Source organism: Notechis scutatus, chromosome 2, assembly GCF_049901735.1.
Source record: "Notechis scutatus isolate UNSWTSFEM ecotype Mainland chromosome 2, rNotScu1.2, whole genome shotgun sequence".
NCBI lineage: Eukaryota > Metazoa > Chordata > Lepidosauria > Squamata > Elapidae > Notechis > Notechis scutatus.
In genome coordinates, this window is record NC_142010.1 from 174968138 (window position 1) to 174986777 (window position 18640).

At 39.5% G+C, this 18640-nt stretch overlaps 1 protein-coding gene across 1 annotated transcript; it reads right to left on the reverse strand.

Moving 5' to 3' along the window:
* Positions 1–11744: 11744 nt before the first annotated feature.
* On the reverse strand, positions 11745–18252 carry TMEM271 (transmembrane protein 271). The gene is made up of 2 exons (XM_087957450.1): positions 16336–18252; positions 11745–15844 (listed from the first exon to the last, which is right to left on the reverse strand). Exon 1 carries the CDS (start codon positions 17570–17572, stop codon positions 16466–16468), a length of 1107 nt encoding a protein of 368 aa, XP_087813576.1. The 5' UTR covers positions 17573–18252; the 3' UTR covers positions 11745–15844; positions 16336–16465.
* Between the last annotated feature and the right edge of the window lie 388 nt (positions 18253–18640).

Sequence of the window (18640 nt, forward strand, 5' to 3'; positions counted from 1 at the left end):
TGCGTTAACTGTCACATACCTTCATTGGCACAAGTTGGGAACAGTAGGGTTTGGAGATGAGAGAAAAGATGCAGGAATATTATTAGAAATGTAATCAGTAGGTGGTATGCTACTGGTTTGGCCTGGTTCGGTAGTAAAAAGTCTCTGACAATCCACCTGAGAGGGGAAAGAAGAGAAAAGTGCAAGATCAGCACTCCCACCTGCCCCAGCACTTTTATCTTCTTTATCCTCTTAGCTGATTGGCGCTGGAGGCCTCAGCTGGTGTGTGGAAAGCTGCGCGTGCGCATTAGTTACGCACACGTGGTCAACGAACCGGTAGTGGAAAACGTGGGATCCCACTGCTGAATGTAATGCATTATCTACTGTTGTACTAATTCAGCACCTATTTTAGTTTGGAAATATATCAGTTAAACAAAGATTGTTCACCAGTAATAGATGATCCCTGAGTCTCTGAAAAGGGTGCTTCACAAAATGTAAAATTTACACAAGTGAATTATCCCCCTTTTATAGCACTGAAGTTGCTTAGTCTTTTTTTTTTTGCAAGGCTGCTTTGCAAATGGTCTTTGGCTGGACCTGAATGTTTGCACACACAGTGGCTTTATTTCACTAGCAGACCCAGCATAAGTCTTGTCTATGCATGCTCTCACATGCGCAACCAATTAGGGGCCACCAACAAAGCAGCTTGGCTTTCTGCAGTGTGTCTGCTTTAACATTTGAGGGAAGGGTCTTTTGCTTAGGTTAGCATGCTCTGCAAAATCCTTTCAAAAGCTTTGCCAATCTTTTTTCCTGGCAGTATTTGGTTTCCCAGCTTGCATTCGTTTTGTCATTAAAAAAAAAAAAAAACAATTTAAGGGATGTCAGCATCTGTACAAGAGATCTTTCCTGCCTTTCCCAAACCTAGCATTCTCCAGATGTGTTTACAGGAGGGCTCCAGACACATTGGGTCTTAAAAGTCATTTTCCTCTCAAAACTATCTGCAGCAAAGAGAACCAAACCTGCTGATATCACAACAGCATATTATATTAAGCATTCATTGATAGTAAAATGGCATAATTATATCCGGATGGAGAATGTGATCTGCCATGGGTAAAAAGAATAACATATTTCACGATGAAGTGAACTGACAGATGGTACAAGTTATACATATGTTCCTCAGCAGACGTTATAGTTCTACAGCTTGAAGCTTTGTCGTCTAATATTAGACCTAAATCCTCCGATGACTTTGAACCAATTTGAAGATAATTTTGGATCTGATTGCGTGACATTAATTGTTTGGAGAGCTGAATTCCCTTTTTTCTGTTCTCTAAGCTGTTTAAAACTGAAACAAAGCTTTGAGAATTGGGTTCTCAGAAGTGGAAAAGACCAGCTTTGTTCTAGTTGCCACACACAAATGGGATTTAACCGTTTTCTTCTTTTCCCCTAGGGTCCCAAGGATATATTTGTCATCACCAATTCTAGCTGTTAAGATTTTAGCATCCTTTGGCTTCTACCTAGCGGCCGTCCTAATCTTTGCAAACCCAACTGAGTAGCCCTCAGTTTTAAAATGCAGCAAAGGACTCTAGATGCTATCAAGATTGATGATAGGAGATTAATCTCAAAGTACTCTCTGTGGCATACCTCCCCCAAACTTCTCATTAGAACAAGAATGGGGATACAGACAGACAGACAGATAGACACACAGCATTTTTGTTTTAAATCCATTTGGCGGGAAGTAAGTGAGGACATATTTTGCTATCAAAGAACCTATAAAAGCATTGATTGAAAGAAACTTTTTGCATTTTTAATTGGTCAGCTGGAGTGACTACTGATTGGCTCAGGCAGGTCTCTGTATTTTCTCAGTGTTCTGAATCTGCAAGAGTAAAGATTATCAAAATGAGTTGGGCATATAGGGAAGTAGAATTGGTGCCATGTGAAAAGTAAAAGAGGTTTCAGCAATGATTCAGTCCATGAAAGAACAAATGAACAAACAAAGTGGAAAGAATGAACAAACCTGGCTTTTGCCATCAAACTTTGTATGGTTCTGTGAATAGTAAAAAAAAAATTCTTCCATTTTTCAATACAGGTTTATGAATGTACTATGAAAGTGCTCACTAGCAACAAGATATGAATGTAGAACCAAAGTATGGTGAACTTCCACTCCAAATACATTGGTCTCAATTATTTTTGTGCCAAAAAACCCTCACCAGCATATATGCACTCAGCAACTTTCAATTAAATGCAAGCTTAATTATATTTTATATGAGATAAATTAATGTAATTACCTTCCTGGGATCCTAAGCTTAATATAAAAATCCATTTCAATTTATAGCACCCCCACCCACCCAGTCTGAGACATGCATTTAACACTAAAGCACTGGCTGCTTAATATTCTTTAGAAAAATCCTCCCATTTCATATATTCAAATCCAGCTTAATAGACTATGGTGCTTGAGACTCTGAATAGGTATTAAAATCAATCTTATTTCTCTAACAGCTTTCGTGGTTTGAGTGTGGTACAGCAGGCTACATCTGCTGACTGCCTGCAATTTGGCAGTTCGAATCTCAACAGGCTCAAGATTGACTCAGCATTCCATCCTTCTGAGATGGGTAAAATGAGGAGCCATATTGTTGGGGGCAATATGCTGACTCTGTAAACTGCTTAGAGAGGGCTGTAAAGCACTGTGAAGCGGTATAGAAGTCTAAGTACTATTGTTATTGGTAGATACCGAGCTTAGGGGTACAGGAGTACCCAATGGGGATAACACTTGCCTCCATTTCCCTTTCAAGCTCTGCCACAGGACATTATAAGAAATGGGATGCTATCGGGACTTCCGGTTTGCAGGGCTTTGGCGGCAGGCAGGAATCCGCGATCGTGCGCGGTGTCTGCCTGGGCTCGCCGCTGGAGCACCCCGAGCCAGCTGGTTTCAGGGCTAAACCACCCCGTAGAGGTGGTGAAGAGGGGGGAGATTGCCAGCAGGGTCTAGGAGAGCCACATCTCTCCTCCTCAGCTGGTCAAATTCCCTTTCCCGAAGGCGGTAGGAGCGGTGGTCAGAAATGGCCACCTCAAAGAAGCACTCAACCGGAAAAGAAAGTGCAGGAGGAAGATAAGAAGTGAAAGTTTTGGCTGACCGGGATAAAAAGCAACAACTAAGGTGCCTTGGAATTTAAATTTTATAAAAGATAATATCGCTCCCAAAGAAGAGTCGGAAGCAGCGGAAGAAAGTGAAAAGGGAAAGTTTTTTTTTTCTTCTCTCTCCTTCCTCACATTGACAACGAAGAGAGCTGAATAAGAAATTGGAAAAAATCCACTTTGGCACCAATAATTAAGATGAAAATATAATTAAATGCCAAAGGGACAATAAAGATTTCTGGACATTAAAAAATCCTTTTTGTCTATAAGTAGGAAGGGAGAGGAAAAGAATAAGGGCAGGATCTGGAAGGAGGAGACTGCCTGGACTTCAAAAGAATTTAATCTAAAATCTCAATAAGACTTCTAAAAGATACATTCTAACTGGAACTTTGTAACTAAATGGTAACCCCAGGAAGAGAAAGTGAAAAAAGAAGAAAGTGTAAAAAGAAACAGCTTGTGTGTATTTGGATTGCTTGGTGGCTTTGGGATTTTTGGATATTATATTTGAATGACTAAAAACAATTGGGTGGTTGTTTAATTTTTTTTACAATGGCACTATCTCTGGATGAACTGAAAATCGAATTTAAAAAATATAAAGAAGAGACACAAGAAGGGAAGGGCTCCTCTGGCTCCGTTTTTCAATTCTTAGAAATGGCGATTCATAACTATGAGAAACAACAAGAAAAGACTGCGCAACAAGAAGATTGGGACAAAGAAGAAGCCATCTTTAATGAACAAGTAACTCCATCTGGGGAAGAAAGGGGAAAGGGGGAAAGAGAATGGAGAAGTTAAGACTTAAAAAAACAACCAAAAAAGGGAAAAATAATTTGAAAAGTGGATATAATGTGGGAAAGCAACAGAAAAGGGGAACACAGAAGAGGGAAATGGAGGTGTAGAGACAGGGGGGTAAAAAGGGGAGAGAGAAGAAGAAAGGGAAGAAGGAAAGGAAGAGAAGTTACAAAGGTTTGGAGCAAGATGTAAAGAAATAGGATTTATTCAGAGATAATGGGTGAAAATCTAACTGAAAAAGGGATTCTGTGAAGGCACATAAGATGGTATTGTTATATTTGTAATAGAAATAATGTTAGAAAATTGGAAACAACATATGATTAAAAAGAGGGATAAAATAGTCAGTGTAATTTAGAGAAACTTTTGTGAACAAAATAAATGAAATAAAATAAATGAGAGAATTGAATTAGGAAGGAACGGGAACATTTTAATTATTCAATGTTTTATAAAATATAAGTGAAGTGGGGGGGAATTAACTATGGAAAGTTTATAAGTGTTCCCATAGAAGTATGATATTTATCTGAAAAGTAATGTGTAAAATGTTAAGATTTAAATGAATATTAATATTAATGATAGAATTGAATTGGTATGGATTGTTGTTCTAATTATATTATACATTTATAATTTTTTCTTTTTTTAAAATACAGTATGTAATTTTAGAAAGTGCCAAGCAGAATCCGAATGGAAGTTATGTATTATATTGTTATAATTTTAGGGGAAAGATATAAAGGCGTTATACTCCAATCAGTGATTACAGGAGAAATTTTGTTTAATGAGAAGATAGTAGACAATTGAAACAGGACAGACAAAGAATATAAGTACAATGATTTGAATTGAGATGAAATAAATAAAATAAAATTAAGACAGTTAAAAGAGGGGAGAAGCTATATTGAAAACGTAGAATAGTAATAAGATATGGAATGGAATATAAAAATGAGCATGAACTGGAATTTGTGTCTGTACGAAGAGATGTAACCCGGGACTATGCTGCTTTCAAAAAAGATGTTTTATGTCTTTATGTTTTATGTTTTGTTTGTTTATGTTTGTTTTCAAAAATCAATAAAATTTTCAAAAAAAGAAAAAAAAGAAATGGGATGCTATCATGCCTTTCTCCATCCAGTCTCTGGTTTCAATGAGGCAAGTGATGAGGGAACAGACTTTATATAAGGCAATGATCCAAGGCACAGGAAAACTGTACCTATGCAGACAGGGGTTTATATATTGTATTTGTTATCATGGGTAATAATTCTCAATTTTCCTCCAAAACCCAGACTATTTGGAAAAAAAACCAAGATGAAAAATAGTAAACAGTGTTGGAGAATGTGACTGGAAGATCTTTAATTCTTTCTCTATTCATTATTTTGGTCTTCTCCCTTAATCAAAAGTTTCCACACCTTTTTGCTGATACTTGTTTAGAAAGGGAAACAGGAACCTGGCATTCCATAACAAAGCAAGCTAGTGAGTCAACAGTCATTTTCATGGCAATTTTCATGCTAAAAATGATTTTTAACAGGTGAACTACCAGTTCAGTTTGCTGAGGTGTATTTCCAACTTAGTACAATGGCTTACAATTTAAAAATCAACGCTTTCCTTCAATAAAACCTAGATATTGGAAAAATGGGAGGGAATGGAACAAATCTAACTCAGTAGTCAACAGGGGAGAAATGTGACCTGTGTGTATGAGAGACCAGCCCATGAACAAGAGGAAACACATGGATGATTGGGATACACAATACAGGTTATGAATGGCATTGTGAACATGAATAATGTGCTAGAATTGTGCATAGATATGTTTATGTAAGACAGTGTATGAGAATGGATAATGGTTGCAAAAATGATATTAGGTAACCATCTCTAGATGCCCCGAGCATCTTCATGGGTTCATAATTTCTTTCATGGGTTCATAATTATCTGTGGAGATTTCATTTTCACATTTTCCTAAAACATTTTGCTGGTTATTGCTGGAAATATTAATAGTGGACTTGTTGGATGTCTCTATGCTTTTGTATAGAATGACTTGACGTGCCTTCACAATTCTACTTAACTTTTCTCTGACACAGTGCAATTTGCATTGCAAAAGACAGTGTTGTGTTCCTTTACACGACACAAGTACTTTCACTTTACAAAATGAGGAGTAACGAAGTAAAACGAGAATTTTCGTTGGATATTGCCAAGCTTCAAAATGTTTTATTGATCCTAAAATTACAATATGGATGAATAACGCTTCTCCGGATCAATCTCCCAATTGAATGGCAAAATGAAGAAAAGGTTTTATATCTATATATCTATACATGTATTGAATTGAAATGCAGAAAGATTCTCTTCATCACGTGTTTTTTTTTAGGAAACCTTTTCTGGTGGTTAAATACTGTTGGTGGGATTTCATCTGCCCAATTGAAAAACGAACTAAAGTTTCCTAGTCTTTTTTCCTGGTTGATTATAGTGAAAATTATGATGCCTAACAGAGATGGTTAGCTTTGCTCTGAAAACATCATCTTTTACCTCAGGTTATTTTCACCTTTTTTTGTAGGTAGTAATGTAATAGAGGTAAAAGCTGGTCAAACACAATATTTTGTTACTTTACACATATCAGATTCAGTTTGAACAGGTATGGTAAAGCATACAAAATTGGGCACAACAATGCTGAGGGGTGTCAATATTGTCAACATATGTATACAGTATATCTGTATTCGATCAGCCTTCCCAATATGAAATGATTTGGTTTACATCTGGAAGACACCATGTACTACTTAATGGGCCTTCTGTTTTATGTCTATAGCAAAGGTTCTATAAGGCAGGGACAATACATACATTCAATACCAAAGGTGCTTTTTCAAAAGACAACTGGATTTTGTTTTTCCTTGACGACATTTTGCTTCTCATCCAAGAAGCTTCTTTAGTTCTGACTGAATGGTGGAGAATGGAAGGATTTCTTCTCCTCGCAGTCATCTGGTTGTTAGCACTCTTTCTGAGAGTCATTGAGGCCACGTGGAGGTTTATCTGTGCCCTCAGTATCATCTGAACATTGCAAATGGGTGTGGAACCTTCTTGGAACTGTGGTTGTAAACAAGAGACAGGTGGTGTTGTATCCCTTCCCCTCTGTTCTTTAGAACTGAAAAAGCTTCTTGGCTGAGAAGCAAAACATCTTCAAGACAAAAAAAAGAAAGAAAAGAAAGTCCAATTGTCTTTTGAAAAAGCACCTTTGGGGCAACCATGACCTGGATAACAGAATCTCCATAGCCATTCGATATCAAAAATCTAAATTCTTCATCAAGGTAACTCATCTTCTGAGAATCAAGCACTTAAACCAATTCAGCTAAGTAGCTGTATCTCCTCAGAACACCTAACTTATTTTATATTTATTGATTGAAACGATGGGCAATGAACATGCAGGTTAATGAATGCCTATCAACCCAGCTTTGAAGAATTCTCTAAAATTTCTCTCCAACTGCATTAGGGTCTACATTCCACAGTCAGCACATACATAATTTGGTTTTGCTTTTATTACAAAGCGTGGATTCTACATATATTTGCAGAATACCATCACTTTGATTTAAGGTACAAAAATATAGATGTTTGCCTTACAATGATGTATGCTGTGGCCAAAGTGTGATGGAATACACATAGTCCTGAGCATAGAAACAAACAAACACACACTTACTCCCTTTTATGCAGATGGTTGCAGAATGAGCAGAAAAGTTATTAGGGTTGCAATGTTTTGCCAGTGAGTATATATCAGACTGATTAAGGTTAACTCCTTATTAATCCAAGCATATGATTCTTTTGGAAATACTTTTAATGCAAATTAAATATGGGCATCTTAGATGAATCATTCTCCTATCTTGCATTATATACCTACTGTATATGCATGTATATACACACAGCCATATGGGGAAAACACTTCTCTTCTAGGATGGACTTGTGGTTAAGATTCACAAATATACCACTGCAAAGTAAAATTGGGCTCTGCAGAGGAACATTTCTGCAGTTTTAATTAAAACTAATACAATTAATTATCTGAGGTCTCTTTAATCAAATAAAATGCCTAATAATTATAGTTAGAAAATCTGGTTAGTGTAGCCATTAATATATTTGACTGGAAAAAAATGCTAAATTGTTTAGAGATATACAAAGTTCTGTCTTTGCACACAATTGGTAAAGATGGGAAAATTCAGCAGATCACCAGATGAGTTCACTGCTATGATGTAGTTAGAAATTCTTGATGACTGTCACAGATCAATTGTTTTACACTACAGTTGCAGTTACCATTACTTAGGAAACATGATTGTGTCACTCAGCCATGAAATGCACATTAAGGCTGCCGAATTATGCGCACTTAACTGGAAGTGCTCACTGGTTTAAGAGTGTGATCTTAAATGTTTACTTGGATAAAAGAATCATTTTTATAAGTTTCCCTTGCAAGTAAACATGGTTAATTTAAGATACTTGACTGTCCCCATAATAACATTTTATCTCTTTTCCTCTTACTCCAGCAGTCTGACATTAGTCTATTTTTAGTTTAATCACAGAATGTTTTTCACATATACTAACATTATTGCTTAATGAACAGTGTTGATTTCTAAAAGCTGCTAAAAAAAAAAGACTAACAGATGTTTTAATATTTCGGAACCATCTCTCTTTGCATTCATAAATATCTCATTGAGAAATGATTAAATACATCTCTCTACAAGCACTGATCACATTTGTGCCTCGTTTTTATTTCTGAAATTGGACGAGTCATTCAGGGATATAAGATAACTATCCCCCACCTATTTTCTTTATTACATCTCTGTCCATATAAAAATGTATGCAGCTTTTGATAAATGACTAAACAGTCAGCTTAGAAAAGCAATCATGTTGCCTACTATGACTGAAATAATTAAGATATAGTACCTTAAATAACAATTTCTTTTCTGTATGGTCAAGTTAATGGTTAGGCATGAGTAAAGCCTGTTGCATTAAATGCATGAAATGAACAGCTGAGATGAAAGACATGCATAGTTGCAACAAACTTCCATCGTCTTTGCAGACTCAGTCCCTATCTTAACTCGAAACTTGTCTTCTGCTAACAGAAAACACAAGTAATTAGGAATATGTACTGTCTGGAACTCCTTGTTCAGCACTTCTTGTTCTTCTACAAACTCTGCTGGTTTTTGTAACAATGAATGAGCAACATGTAGACGTTATTGGTGTTTATTAGGACTGTACAACGTGTTTTAAAGATTTGCACATTAGTCCAAATGAAGAACCTCTCTTAGAATGATTAAAACAGCTGTCGGAAGTTGCCTTGTGTTCATAAACACGCTACCATTTCATTTTGGTGGCCTTGGAGGAAATGGGGATACTACGTACAGATGACTATTATTATTTATTAAACTTGTTTGATGCCCGTGTCACCACAAGTACAGATGTAATCAATCCCCAAATTTTGGTCATTTGCTTCAACTTTTAATGTATGTAATTTGGATTTATGCTTTTATCTATTGCTTTTAATGCTTTTATCTATTGACACGTGCACTACAATGACTATAGCAACATGCCAGAACAGTTTCCTTGCTTGCTGGTCTTGTCATCAAATACATTGTGATCGTGATAAATAGTCCCAATTCTAACACAAATGGCTAAAGCATCAATGATATTGTAGCTTTTCACACATCTCAACCACTGTTTTAAATTCAGTGGTTTGCAGATGTGCACCAGCGACAACTCCAAACGTGTTTCTACCATCCTGCATTGGGACTCTTATATTTTACCATTAAGGCTTTGAGAGAGCTGTAAATTCACCTTTTCTTTTACTATGGCAACGGAGTGATGTGGTTCCAATCATTTTGGTACAAATAACAAATTGTCTACTTGAAAATTTAAGTCCATGATTTGTCAGTGATTCCAAAATAAATTTAAATGTCAGCAAGAGAACAAAGTGCTATGAAGATGAGGCATTTCTAGGAACTTCAATGCTGAAACTTACTTTAATACTTCAGAATATCTCTAGATTTCTAGACTATCCATCTTTTTTCCCTGAGCATGGATCTTTGGAATTTTAAAATAATTAAATCTGATCCCTAAAGTAGCCAGCCTATAAAGGATCTGACAAAATGTAAAGGAAATGGAGGCATGATTTCTTTTATTATATGGCTAGTTTTTATTTAACTATATTACTAAAATGGGAAAATCTGCTTTTTATTTACATTTAAAAAACCCATTTTTGTTGCTTTGGTGGGTAGGGGTTATATTTAAATTTTGTTGAATTGCTCCTACTATGTTCAAAGAAAGCTGTGCAGTTCAATAATTTTAAAACACATACATAGCCTTCCTGTCTTTCTTTTCTGGACTAAAATTTCAGTAATAAATGGAATCTTTATGGACAAAAGGAGTCTTTATGCACAAAGGACATGCCGTACTAACTTTGAGGTTGCAATGTTTCTGAAGGGAATCAATTTTGATGTTAAAATTCAAAATCACAAATATTGCACAATTGACATCAGAATATGCTGAGGAATGTTTTTTTCATTCGGTAAAAGAAATGTCTCAGTAGATTGTATCTGTGATTTATCACTTACTGTAGTGAAGGAATTAGTGTAAGTAGCTTCAGCCTGGGACACTTGGAATTATAATGGCTAGGTCCCAAACAATAAACAGAACCTATCAAGATCTTTAATAGAGAGTTATTTATAAAATATAGGGTTCTTAAGATTATTTAGTGAACTCTGCTCAAACAAATACTGCATGCATTTGCAAATATAGCATTAGATAAAAATGGAAACAAGTGGCATGAAATAAACCTGTGCAAATTATGAGCCATAATATTGAATTTAGTCTACAGAAAGTTTGACAAACCTTATTTTTGTTATTCTACATGTGAAGGAATTACGTCTAGTATCGTTTGTTCTGGTCTATGGGTCTTTTCCAGTCTGCCATATGAAATTTTGCTATAAGATTGAGGGCAAGGGTTGGACGCATGACATGCTTTGCAATAGTTGCTTGCAATAAGCTAAAGTTAACAATTGATCCAAAGCAAAGAACATGAAGAAAACAATATAGCCTGGGGGGGGAGGTTATACAAAGCAAAATTTCCTATTATTTCCTGTGAATAATAATAATAATAATAATAATAATAATAATAATAATAATAATAATAATTTTATATATACTCCCAATTTCTCTCTCTCTAGAATTGTCCTATTATTTCTTGTGTTCAAGAATATATATATTCTTAATATATGTAATATGTGTATTTGTGTATGTACGCATGTATGTATATAGATGGAGAATGTGTATGTGTGTGTGTGTGTGTGTGTATACATACATACATACATACATACATACATATATTCTTAAACACAGGAAATAATAGGAAATTTTGCTTTCTGTGGAGGTTGCCTAGATAGTTATTCTTACAGTTTTTCTGAAGTGTTTGCCACTGTTCCATTACTGAGGCTGAGAAAAAGTGACTAGCCCGAAGTCACCTAGCTTGCTTTGTGCCAAGGCAGGACTAGAACTCAGTTTCCCAATTTATAGCCTGATGCATTAACTGCTACAACAGACTGACTCTCTAAAAATAATATAGCGATCTCTGATACGATAAAATAGGCTACTGGGAAAGACTTTATACCCTAGTCTACCTTGGGTAGCATTTGAGAAAGGTTATTCTTATTCAAGCTAACCAAACAAGCCTAATATAAAGGCTAAAACTAAGACTAATTAAATGTTTGGGGCAGTTTCTTCTCAAGAGCATCATTAACTTCTAGCAAATGTTCTATATGCGTTGTGCAGACCACAAAGAGACACAGGCATAAGTCTGTTGTAAACTAAATTATCTTTCATTCTTTACCAAAATTAGAGAAGAATGGCATTTAATAAATTTATTTCAAAAAGTATTTCCACTGCATTTGTGTCTATAGACTCATTTCATTGCTGAAGCGAACCTGTTCTCCGTTCATTCCTTCATTATCTAAATATGAGAAAATTTTGCTGCTTTTGTTGTATCAAAATTTAGTTCAAACAATAAACTAAGATGATAGGCACACAACAACTACTCTTCTCTCCTATACCAAAATTTTGGAGACATTTTTGCTCATGCTGCTATGCACAAATATTTCACTGTCAACAAGATTGGGTAGCTTTTAACTAAAACTCAAAACCTATGAGAACAGAGACAACAATGGGGTTAAGAGCAACATTCTTCTAATGTACCATCCTTAAGTTTCTGGGAAAACTTTTCTGACTTTGAATAAGTTCTCCAGAACCTCCAAGTCAGAGGATTCAGTGCTTCAAAACTCCATTAAAACAAAGGGCTTCTAATCAATTTTACCTAAGGCACTATATTTCAAGCCTACATTTGATCTAAAATAAGCTCTCTTTTATGTATCATTGAAAAAAATTGGAGTGGATTTTTCAAAGCTTGCTTAACAGGTCCCTAGAGCTCATACTTGCTAAACACTTTTCTGTGAAGTTTGGATTTAGTTTTCATAAATATGACATGAATTGCTAAACATCTGCCTGGATTGTGCCATTTCACTTGGCATATAATTAGCCACTCTCACCAACAGAGTGACACATTCCTTGGTTCCCATTATGCCTTCCCTAGGTTTCTACTGTAAAACAAGCTGAACGGGTGTGTGTGTGTGTGTGAAAAGAAAGCTAGCATGCTGCAAAGCACCATCCTCAAATACAAGATGTATCTTCATCCTATTTCTAGGCCCCCACATAAACCAGATATATTTAGAAAAAAAATAGGAGCCTAGTTTGGTAAATAGCGTTCTGTGGTTCACCACTACTCCAACGCAGCCAGTTGATCAAAGTCCTCAACACCGCCTCTCAGATTCCCATCGGTCAAAATTTTTGAGATCCGTGTCCTAACCATTCTCCTGAAGCATGAGTTCGAATGAGCTAGGATAAGGTGCAAGAACAACCTTATTTCCTTATGTTCTGCTGACAGGGTCTGTTTTGAAGTTCTCCTTTTTCTCTTCTGTTTTTCATCTTATTTTGATCACATAAGTTGAAATACCAGCAAAAAAAAAAAAGGATTTGGGGAAGCCTGCACAACTATGAAAAGTCAAAAAAAAAAAAAAGGATTTGGGGAAGCCTGCACAACTATGAAAAGTCGTTGCTAGATTGGACAAAGGGTTACTACAGCCTTGTCATGAAAGAGGCTAGGAAAACCCTAAGAGATTGTAACAACCATTTGCCTGTTTTTATCTACCTATAGGTAGGTACTCTACCTAGCTTTATCTTTACCTACCTATATACACTCAGACATTTCTAGCAATTAAATAACATTCAGATTCTGAACAGCTCATCCTAAATTAAACTGTTTTTAGGTTATTGGAAGGATATCTACTTGAAAAGTGCCCCAAGGTGCTAAAAGAAAAAAATATCTACTTGTAAATAGAAAATCAGCACGGCAAAAGAAAGGCTAGGTGGAATTCGTTTTTCCAGCATTATATTTAGTATGCACAGGAGTTTTGAGGAAGATATATCAGCACATCAATGAAGTATGCACTGTGGTTCCTAACTACAATCTAAAACGGTACAGCTCAGGGACAATTTTGCTTATGCAGTGTTGTCTAGACTGTATCTCATTCTACTGGACCATAAATACAGTATTATAGATTAGTTTGAGTTAAAAAAGGAGGGTTTTTTGAATTGAGGTTTTACTCAGATATTTTTTGAAAATTTAGCCATTGGCACCCTTTTTTTCTTGGTCATATATACACACTCAAAGTCCTTCCTGAGTTGATGTTGTAGGGGTGTAATTCACTAAAAACATCTTTTCTGAAATACCACATGAAATGAATGGGAGACATGCTACAATATTGCCATTCTGTTCTGTAATTTATGTTCATGTCACAAGCTATGAGCCAGAGAAATTCCTTGCAGATAGGGCTTAAATTCTGAACTCAAGGCAGAATTCATAATTATTTAGAAAAAAGATTATATATAAAATGATGTGTACTGATTTCAAGTAGATCTTATACTTAAGTGAGTGTTGTGCTTATTCTCTGCAAAGGAGGATAATCTTGTTTAATAATAGCTACAGTCCTCTAAAAATTTGTATTTATTTAGCAAAGTAGACTAAATGCTCTTGATTCAGCTAAGATAAGGATTTTAATATTTTTTAAGATATAGGTTTAAATTTGTTTTTAAGTGTTCTAAGGCATTCTGCATTTTAAGTTATATAAAGTGTGCAAGTTAAAACAATTTCAGATAACAAAATACTGCAGAGAGATTTCACTGCTGTTGATTTTTTTAATTTAAGGCTGAACATTTACTTTGTTCAGCTCCTTAATTTAAAAAAATAATCTGTACATTGCAAAAACAGGACAAAATGATTGTCCTTTAATGTTCCCTATTGGTAATGTGTGCATTCCATAACAGGTTCCAATATGAATTCTTATTACCATTTATACAGTTCCTTCAATATACATAGCAGTTTACAAAATAATATAATGTTCTAAGGACATTAATGAATAGCCAGGCTACTAAATGAGGTTGGTATACTGGGTGAAAAAGATGGATATAAGTACCTTTCTTTAACTCTTCTGTACAATAACTTTTTATGCCGCTATTCTAATGGAATTTAATTTCCCAACAGTAAAGTATACATAATGCAGGCAATCTTTGATCAGATCTCACAATGTTTCTTCTATTTTAAAACAAGTATAGAATTTGAGATGGGATCAGTATTTGATTGGAACACGATGTTGTGTGCATGTTCTACCACTTCCTCTCAAATTTCTCTAAAATTTTCTCCATCTGATTTTAATTCACATATAGGGAAAAATAATAATAATTCCCCTCTCCCCATAAGACTGCCTACTAGTTCCAGGGTAAGATCAAGAAGGGATAAAAGGAAGAAGGAAAGAGGGAGGGAAGGAGGGAAGAAAGGAAGGAAGGAAGGACATACTCCCATCCTACAGCACTATTTTTCCAAATAATTTTGAAGCCCTTGGTACTTATTAAATGAAGAATAAAACGAAACAAAGAGAGATATGATTTCAGATATAGCGGTTTTTTGGTTCAACAATGAAAGGAATCTAGATGAAAAGGTTTTTTTTAAAAAACAACAACTACTTTCAGCCTTCACTTGTTGAGTCTTTTCCATTTAAATGGACATAATATGACTTCTAAAATACATTTCAAATGAGTTTGGGCAAAACTATAACCATTGATAAAGGCTGCCTGACATTTGTGAATTGTGTATGTGTGCGTGCACAATCTTCAAGCTTCTCAAACTGACCAGTTGGTAACACTATAAACAAACTACTTGTACAAATGACTGGCTGTACTTTTAGAAAGTAGAGTTAAACCTTTAAAATAAAAGTAAAATAAATATAAGCCCTGCTTTGCATTAAAAACATGAATCAGTTTACAAAAGGAATGTATGAGATATCGGGACTTTCTTCAATTTGATATATCATTTCTGTTTTAGTTAAGGAATTGGTTTTCTTAATTTTACATTGCAATGACTTTACCAAACATTTTCACTATAGACTTTTTGAAAGCTCTTACAGTAAGAAATTATCAACAAAAAGCAGGCACATTAGTGTACAAAAATGTTGCTGTTGATTTTCTTCTTCTTCTTTTGAAAGTGCAGATTTATGTGCATCTTACAAGACCAACTATGGTTTTAACTCTCACTAAGATTTAAACTTAACATCTCCCAGGAATATTGTAAACTTAAGAGGCTTTGTTCAAAATTCCTTTCAACTCTCTGAAATATCACTTTGAGAGATTTATGCGTACTTTTTCTCTCTCTCTCTCTCTTGTTGGCTGGTTCTCTGAACTTAACTCTTTTGCACTTTTAAAGCTGAGGTTGTCATGAAGATTCATTTGATGCTGGGAAGGGTGAGGAAGCCAGGCAGGCTGAACCTTTTGGTGATTTCAATCCAAGCCAAATGAGAGAACTGTGAGAACCAACCCTGAAATGTCCACCATTTGATCAATACTGAAAAGATAAAAGACGGTAAGGGTAAAAATTAAAAGGATATTAAAAGCATCATCCCGAGATTGCCCCAATTACCTTTATCAGTGAAAATGCACTTTGCTGAACCCTTTAACAGGTAGCTATGTTTTTCTTTTTCTTTTAGTGCTAGAACCAAAAGTACAGTAGCAGAGAAAGAGAGAAATCTTAACAGGATATATTGGAGAAAACTCCAACAGGTTGCAAAATACTGGCAACTTTCTAAAACTCTGTTTAAGACTTCTCCAACCAGAAGTGAAGAGAAAAATATGCCTTCAGGGGGGAAAAGGAAGGCAAAGCTGTTTGGACCAACCAGTTACCACTTGCTACCAAAAGCAGGACCAACACTACACACCGGCCTGGTCTCATTTCTAGGCATTTATTGGGGTTCTACCTTGGTTTTCTATTTTTTATTTTGGCAGCTTCTGGGTTAAGAGTCCTGGCAAACAGCGGGGGGAGGGGGGGTTTGGCCTCACCTTGTGCTACTGGTCCTGCCCATTAAACCTCTGTGCTTTGCCCCCTTCGTCCCAAGTTCACCTTCTGCCCCTCTCAGTCCAGTAGGCTGACGGGCAGGGCAAGAAGTCTCCAAGGGGGCCTGGCCGGGGCCTAGACGCGGTTGGCACAGAGCTCCCTGGGATAGATGTCTTCGTAGGCAGGAGGCTGCTCATTGGGCAGCGGGTAGCAGTAGGGGTAGGAGGCATTGAGCTCGGGGTCCATGGGCGAATACCCAGGCAACTCGATGGAAGGGTGGCCGCCACAGTGTACCTCCACCCCGGCCTCGTCGAAGACGTGGAAGACGCCGACGTTGATGTAGGAGACGGCCTGGAAGGCGCAATCGCCCCCCGGGGACAGATCCGGGTCCTCGCTGGAGAAGATGGAGCCTTGGCTTTGGCGTTGAGGCCGCCGCCCGCCACCAGAGCCGCCCGGGCCGCCGCCACTTCCCCCGCCGCCGCCGGCCCCCCTCCGTCGCCTCCGACGGCCGCCCGCGAGGCGCTGCTCCTGCCGGCAGCGCCGCCGTCGGCGCAGGCCCCGCTGCTGCGCCGCTTTGTAGTTCTTGACCAAGAGCAGGTTGAGCAGCCCCAGCAGGCACTCGAGGGCGTTGAAGATGGTGGAGATGACCAAGCCGCGCTGATAGTCCCGCAGCTTCTGGCAGCGCAGCAACAGCGTCGTCCCCGAGCCGTCGGGGCCCCCCGCAGGCCGCGGCCGAGCCGACGACCCTCCTCCTCCAACCTGTAGGAGGCAGTAGTGCGAGTACTTCTTCTCCACCAGCGACACCGTATCGCCGTCGATGACGGCCCCGGCGAAGGCGCTCAGCACCCCCAGCATGAAAACCAGGACCCCCAGCAGGAGGAAGTTCTGTCGCCCGCCGGGGGGCGCCTTGGGCAGCGGCTGGGACTGAGGCTGAGCGTCTCCGGCGACCGGCACCACCGCGCCTTCGCTCGCCGCGTGCCCTTGGCGGTGCGCCGCTCCGCCGGCCCCTTCGTCGTCCGGCGGGCGGCAGCAGAAGAGCGCGGAGCCCAAGAGGGAGAGCCCGGCGGTCAGCAGGAGCCCCGAGTAGAAGGCGCCGGCCGCTGTGCCCAGGCGGAACGGCTCCCCCTTGAGTTCGGAGCCCAGCGAAAAGCACTTGAGGCCCACGGCGGCGGCGCTCAGCGCGCAGGCGAGCAGGAGGCAGCTGGAGAGCGCGGCGCAGGCTCCCCGGACACTCCACTTCATCCTCCGCGTCTCCTCCGCCGCCTGCGCCTCCTCCTCCTCCTCCCCGCCTCGCCTCCTCCTCCTCCCTCCGCCTGCGCCTCCTCCTCCTCCTCCTCCTTCGCCTTCCTTCTGTCCTCATCCTCCCGTGTCCTCCTCGGCGTCGGCGGCCTTTGCCGGGGAGGCGGCCGCCGCGCGTTGCGGGAACATAATGCTGGGGACGGCGCTGGCGAGAAGGGAGACTTCCGAATGCGCCGCCGCCGTTGCCGCCGTTACTCTGGCTGCTACCGCCACAGCGGCCGCCGCTGTCACCGCCGCCTCCTCTCTGCAGGCAGCCGGCAAGCACGGCTCACGCACCAGCTCTTTCCTCCCCGCCCTGCTGCCTCCCGCTCTCTCTTATCGAAGCTGCTGCTGCTCTCTTGCTCGCCGCCGCCGCTACTGCTGGGAGCCGATGAATTATTGATGGCAGCAAGTTCGAGGCAAAAGAGGGGCATCGAGCACCTCGCCTGGGCAGAGGGAGGAAGGGAGATCTAGCCGCCGTGGGGTGGAGGAAAAAAACCGATCCGACGGTATGGACGAGCCAGCCCTCTTTCGAGCCAGCCTCCTCCGGAGACGCGCGTGGCACAGCTCTCGCCGTCCATTCCTAGCCGGACGGTGTGTGTCAACCTGGACGTCGCCCGGGCGGGAGGTGGGGTGGGGTAGGGTGGACGGTGGGGGGGGGGGCGGATCGCAGCAAAACACGCCAAAGCTGGATCAAATCAACTCGTCGGAAGGCAACCGGCAAGGCAGGAAGGCGTGTCCTTCCCGCGCAGCAGCGGCAGTAACGATCGGCACCCCACCCCACCCCCCCACTTCACCTCCTCTCTTTTTTCTCCCCTCCTGCGCTCCCCCAGTTCTTGAAGAAGGGACTTCCACTTCTCACCCGCTCGAAACCCTTCACGCCAAAAGGAAGGAGGCGCCGCGGTTAGCTTAGTCGGAGGGTCTGTGCGCGCCCAAGCCGAGCCAAAGGGTAACTGGCAAGGGGGGGCTTTAAAACGCAGGAGGATAAACCGGAGGAGGAGAGGAGAGGGGCGGGGGAAGCGTCACTTTTCT